This window comes from Amphibalanus amphitrite, unplaced genomic scaffold, assembly GCF_019059575.1.
Source record: "Amphibalanus amphitrite isolate SeventyFive unplaced genomic scaffold, NRLGWU_Aamphi_draft 000338F_arrow, whole genome shotgun sequence".
Classification (NCBI taxonomy): domain Eukaryota; kingdom Metazoa; phylum Arthropoda; class Thecostraca; order Balanomorpha; family Balanidae; genus Amphibalanus; species Amphibalanus amphitrite.
Window position 1 is genome coordinate 364,783 of NW_024881833.1, and position 6,045 is coordinate 370,827.

The 6,045-nt window shown below is 54.1% G+C and overlaps 1 protein-coding gene across 1 annotated transcript; it reads left to right on the plus strand.

Moving 5' to 3' along the window:
• The first annotated feature begins 297 nt into the window (after nucleotides 1-297).
• Nucleotides 298-5,351, plus strand: LOC122388904 (trichohyalin-like). Its single transcript, XM_043380398.1, has 4 exons — nucleotides 298-402; nucleotides 767-4,523; nucleotides 4,777-4,841; nucleotides 5,117-5,351. Exons 2-4 carry the CDS (start codon nucleotides 768-770, stop codon nucleotides 5,208-5,210), a joined length of 3,915 nt encoding a protein of 1,304 aa, XP_043236333.1. The 5' UTR covers nucleotides 298-402; nucleotide 767; the 3' UTR covers nucleotides 5,211-5,351.
• Nucleotides 5,352-6,045: the final 694 nt, after the last annotated feature.

A 6,045-nucleotide genomic window follows, 5' to 3' on the forward strand; every position in this document is an offset into this window, starting at 1 on the left:
GAATGATTTGGTATTTTTTTCTAAAGTAAAATAGCTATTAGGTATATGATATTCAGTTGTGTGCAAAGCTAGAGAATAACGGCGTGGCTGACGCAACCCACGTCCAAATATAGTGACACGGTGCTGAATGATGTAGCTGCAATGGACAACAAATAGTCAATTTCCACCAGCCACGCTGTTATCGGTCGGCGCAGCTTCTCTGTGACGTCTGCTGTGACGTCACAAGTCTCATCACTGGTCGTTCGAGCCGCTACAAAACGGCGCCGGCCGCGGAGGGGGCTCAGAGGTGTCCAGGGCGTGGTCCCGGCAGCAGCGGCAACCACAGCTTCGTCTGCCTCAGCGTCAGCGGAGACACCGGAGCGCTGGGGACCGCCGGGCTGCGGGCGTCAGCCAGGCCGACAGGTCAGTACCGGGGGATGCCGGGCTCAGTGTGAGTACCCACTCTGCTGGTGTGCTGTCTCTGTTTCATGATCTTCAAAAAAAAAAAACTGTTGACATTAAGTGTATCCCGGACGCTCAATGAACAATGATGTTGTTTTTTTCACCTATTCGGAATTTAATGCCGAGAAATTTTGTAAAAAGATCCAACGAAGCTGCTGAAGTGCAATAGTGCTCCTTTTTTTACATCAGGCAAAAACAATTGGCTAGTGAATATATCAAGAACATCCAAGAGTTAAATTTTTGTACAAATTTTGTATTTTAAAGCTCAAGTTTGTAAATTTATATGTAAGAATACCTCGGCTAAACTCTTTCTTTTCGTTCACAGGATGTGTCGAAAAATCGGTCTTCTCATTCTGCTTGTGGTCGCTTGCCAAAACGGTCCCAAGCTAACTGAAGGACATCAATCATGGGCAGCTACCGAAAGTCATGACTTAACGGCTCTCGAATCTGAGCTTACTACAGCCTCTCACCTAAAACCAGAAACTGGAACATGCAAGAATGAAGCTGCGAAACAAGAAATAATAAAAGATGAAACATTGGTTAATTCCCATGCAGAGCCTGAGCAGAGTGCGACCAGACAAGGTCATTCCGAGGAGCGGCTTTTGGACGCAAGGAGGGCTGACAACAGGCGGTCTGATGAACGACGGGCCGACAACCGGCGTTCCGTGGAGCGACGGGCTGACAACAGACGTTCTGAGGAGCGACGGCTGGACGAACGGCGTGTTGAAAGCAGGCAGTCTGAGGAACAACGTTTGGAAGCAAGGCGGGCTGACAACAAAGTTTCTGAGGAGCGACGGCTCGGCACAAGGCGGGCCGACAACAGGCGTTCTGAGGAGCGACGGCTGGACGCAAGGCGAGCCGACAACAGGCGTTCTGAAGAGCGACGGGCGGACAATAGACGCTCTGAGGAGCAACGTTTGGACGCAAGGCGGGATGTCAACAGGCGTTCTGAGGAACAACGTTTGGAGGCAAGGCGGGCTGACAACAGACGCTCTGGGGAGCGACGCCTAGACGCTACGCGGGAAGACAACAGGCGTTCTGCGGAGCGACGGCTGGACGCCAGGCGGGCCGACAACAGGCGATCTGAGGAGCGACGGGTTGAGGTACGGCGGAATGACAACAGACGTTCTGAGGAGCAACGTTTGGACGCAAGGCGGACTGACAACCGGCGTTCTGAGGAGCGACGAGTTGAGATGCGGCGGGTCGACAACAGGCGCCTTGAGGAACAACGTTTAGACGCTAGGCGAGTTGACAGCAGGCGCTCTGAGGAACAACGTTTGGATGCAAGGCGGGCTGACAACAGGCGTTCTGAGGAGCGACGGCTGGACGCCAGGCGGGCCGACAACAGGCGTTCTGAAGAGCGACGGGTTGAGGTACGGCGGAATGACAACAGACGTTCTGAGGAGCAACGTTTGGACGCAAGGCGGGCTGACAACCGGCGTTCTGAGGAGCGACGAGTTGAGATGCGGCGGGTCGACAACAGGCGATCTGAAGAGCGACGGGTTGAGGTACGGCGGAATGACAACAGACGTTCTGAGGAGCAACGTTTGGACGCAAGGCGGGCTGACAACCGGCGTTCTGAGGAGCGACGAGTTGAGATGCGGCGGGTCGACAACAGGCGCCTTGAGGAACAACGTTTAGACGCTAGGCGAGTTGACAGCAGGCGCTCTGAGGAACAACGCTTGGATGCAAGGCGGACTGACAACAGGCGTTCTGAGGAGCGACGGCTGGACGCCAGGCGGGCCGACAACAGGCGATCTGAAGAGCGACGGGTTGAGGCACAGCGGGATGACAACAGACGTTCTGAGGAGCGACTTCTAGACGCAAGGCGGTCTGAGGAGCAACGTTTGGACGCAAGGCGGGCTGACAACCGGCGTTCTGAGGAGCGACGAGTTGAGATACGGCGAGTCGACAGCAGGCGCCTTGAGGAACAACGTTTAGACGCAAGGCGAGCTGACAACCGGCGTTCTGAGGAGCGACGAGTTGAGATGCGGCGGGTCGACAACAGGCGCCTTGAGGAACAACGTTTAGACGCTAGGCGAGTTGACAGCAGGCGCTCTGAGGAACAGCGCTTGGATGCAAGGCGGGCTGACAACAGGCGTTCTGAGGAGCGACGGCTGGACGCCAGGCGGGCCGACAACAGGCGATCTGAAGAGCGACGGGTTGAGGCACAGCGGGATGACAACAGACGTTCTGAGGAGCGACGTCTAGACGCAAGGCGGGCTGACAACAGGCGCTCTGAAGAGCGACGGGATGAGGCACGGCGGGCTGACAACAGGCTTTCTGAGGAGCGACGGCTGGACGCAAGGTGGGCCGACAACAGGCGTTCTGAAGAGCGACGGCTGGACGCAAGGAAGACCGAAAACATGCGTTCTGAGGAGCGACGGGGTGAGGCACGGCGGGTTGACAACCACCGGTCTGAAGAGCAGCGTGTGAACGCAAGGCGGGTATACAGCATGCGTTCTGAGGAGCGACGGGCGGACAACAGGCGTTCTGAGGAGCAACGGCTGGACGCAAGGCGGGCTGATAACAGGCGCTCTGAAGAGCGACGGGTTCAGGCACGGCGGGCTGACAACAGGCGTTCTGAGGAGCGACGGCTGAACGCAAGGCGAGTTGACAACAGACGTTCTGAAGAGCGACTGGCTGAGGCGCGGCGGGTTGACAATAGGCCCTATGAGGCACAGCGTTTGGACGCAAGGCAGGCTGACAACAGGCGTTCTGAGGATCGTCGGGCTGCGGCACAGCGGGTTGACAGCAGGCGCCCTGAAGAACAACGCCTGGAGGCAAGGCGGGCTGACAACAGGCGTTCTGAGGAGCGACGGCTGGACGCAAGACGGGTTGACAACAGACGTTCTGAGGAGCGACCTGTTGAGGCACGGCGTTCTGAGAACCGAGGGGTTGAAAACAGGCGTTTTTCTGAGGAGCGGCGGGTTGACAATAGGCCGTCTAAGGAACAACATCTAGCCGCAAGGTGGGCTGACAACAGACGTTCTGGGGAGCGACGTTTGGACGCAAGGCGGTTCAACAATGGGCGCTCTAAGGAACTGCGTCTTGACGCAAGGCAGGTGGATAGCAGGCGTCCTGAGGAGCGGCGCGTTGACAACAGACGGTCAGAGGAACCACGTTTGGACGCAAGGCGATTCAACAACAGACATTCTGAGGAGCGAAGGGTTGAGGCACGACGGGTTGACAATCGCCGTTCTGAAGAGAAGCGTTTGGACGCAAGGCGGGTCGACAACAGGCGTTCTGAGGGACAAATGATTGACAACAGGCGTACTGAAGAACAACGCTTGAATGCACGGCGGGCTGACCACAGACGTTCTGAGGAGAGACGTGTTGAGAACAGACGCTCTGAAGAGCGACGTCTAGACGCAAGGCGGGTTGACAGCAGTCGTTCTGAGGAACAACGCTTGGACGCGAGGAGGGCTGACAACAGGCGATCTGAGGAACGACGATTGGACGCAAGGCGGGCTGACAACAGGCGTTCTGAGGAACGACGACAGGACGCAAGGCGGGCTGACAACAGGCCCTCTGAGGAACAGCGTTTGGACGCGAGGCATCCTGACAATAGTCGTTCTGAGAAACGACATCTGGACGCAAGGCGGGATGATAACAGGCGCTCTGAGGTTCAGCGTTTGGATGCAAGGCGGGCTGACAACAGGCGTTCTGAGGAGAGACGGGCCGACAACAGGCGTTCTGAGGAGCAACGGCTGGACGCAAGGCGGGCTGATAACAGGCGTTCTGAGGAGCGACGTGTTGAGGCACGGCGGGCTGACAACAGGCGTTCTGAGGAGCGACGGCTAAACGCCAGGCGGGCCGACAACAGGCATTCTGAAGAACGGCGGTTGGAAACCAAGCGAGCTTATGAAGGAGTTCGGCAGAGTTCGGTGGTTAAAATGCGCTTATCTGAAGTACCTGATCATGATCTTATTGCGGAGGCCAGAAATACCCTTCAAGGTAATAGTGTAGACACAGTTGACCCACAGGATTCATCCCGCTCATATGGACTTCTAAATATCTTCTGGAGCTCAAAAACTTCAGAAAACCTGGCTCCCTTCTCGTCCAGCGTAGAAAAACTGGTGGTAAGTACCTTATTGTTATGCATTACTTACTTTAAACGTGTTTCTGGATTTGGATTTCTTTTTAGTGATTGTCTAGATCTTGTAATCTTGTTTGCTCTTCTCTTACTAATATTTCTATCCTGCTCATATGTCTCGCATTTACTTTTACATTTTGTAAAAAAAAAAACTGCAACTGATGCAATGTGTCTACGTGCCGCGTCAAAATGTGACATTTGTAACCTTTGACAATGACAGTCCGTGTCGTCACCGACAGAACACAATCAAGGTGAGGAGACCAGCTCAGAAGCCGAAATACAGCAGCACGCCGCTCTACACCAAGTGAGTGTCCATACGTGGGCCGGCTGAGGGTTCTTATTGCAATCTGCACGTCTCTCTGGTGATGTTTGCAACTGTTACACTGCTTAGGACAGACAAGTGGCAGCCTCTCGTATTTTGCACTCTGTTAATTAAAAAGTAGAAAATTATATACAAGACAGGAAAACAACTAAACGTTTTAGCGGTATGCGAGTAATCGATCCTTATTCTGTATAGATATTCGCGGTTTTCCATTGGAAAACTGCAAACGGTTGACTGTAGGTCTGTGTTCGTTGCAGGCCACCCGGCAGCGCTGCCCTGGGCACCTCGTTCTGGACCGGGGTCGTTGGCCTGGCCCTCTGGACACTCCGCCCGCAGACCAAAGTCCTCTAGACGACCGGTCGGGCGCCACTGTTACTCGCCGATTCTTTTCGGTGCACCAAAGCCGCATTTGACCGCTTCGGGTGCACTGTTGTTGATTGTTTGCAATTCGTTATTGAAATTTGAATGTGAAATACATGTAGGTGAAGCATATTTGGATTGTGTTCATGAGAGACAATGGATGATTGGCCACACTGAACATTTAAAGGCCTAGTCCTAGTTCGTGGTGTTTTTTTTTTCTAACATAGAAATTATTGACGTTAAAGTGACACAACTTCTTCTTCCCAATCCAAGGCGACAGCACGCATGCTACCCTACCCGTTTACATTATTTTTATGATACATGAGCTTTGCAGTGCACACATTTCAACACTTACGAACGCTCTGCACATAGGCGGGGGAACGGGGAGGGCACCGGGGCACCGTGCCCCCTTTGATTTGGGCATTTTAACATTAGCCCTATGGGCGTTGCATGGAAAGAATGGGACCAAAAGTCAGTAGTGCCCCCCCCCCCCCTTAATTGAAGGTGTTCCGCCGCTACTGGCTCTGCACGATTAGGCCTTGCAGCTCTCGAACACTTCCGTTCCGCAACGTTATTTTTCCAATAGTATTCTTGTCCGTCTCTTTAAAACCCGGCAATTGCTGGGGTATTTCGCCACCCGCCGTTTGCTGGGGGGGGGGGGGCGTTAAACGCCTGCAGCCGATAACTCGAGAACCAATAGGCGCAGCGAAACGCACGAAGCGGAAAACAAAAGAGCGCGACGAGACGCTTCAGATGAGTACTTTAAAACTGAATTTTGAGGTCACAGGTCGGGTCAAGGTCAGGTCGAACACCTGAAATCGGGCTT

Bases quoted from the DNA above. Each gene is read 5' to 3' on its own strand.
- LOC122388904 (XM_043380398.1), top strand. From the start codon at position 768: ATGTGTCGAAAAATCGGTCTTCTCATTCTGCTTGTGGTCGCTTGCCAA. The intron at 4,524-4,776 runs GTAAGTACCTTA...CGTCACCGACAG, and splicing joins CCAGCGTAGAAAAACTGGTG to AACACAATCAAGGTGAGGAG. The intron at 4,842-5,116 runs GTGAGTGTCCAT...TGTTCGTTGCAG, and splicing joins AGCACGCCGCTCTACACCAA to GCCACCCGGCAGCGCTGCCC.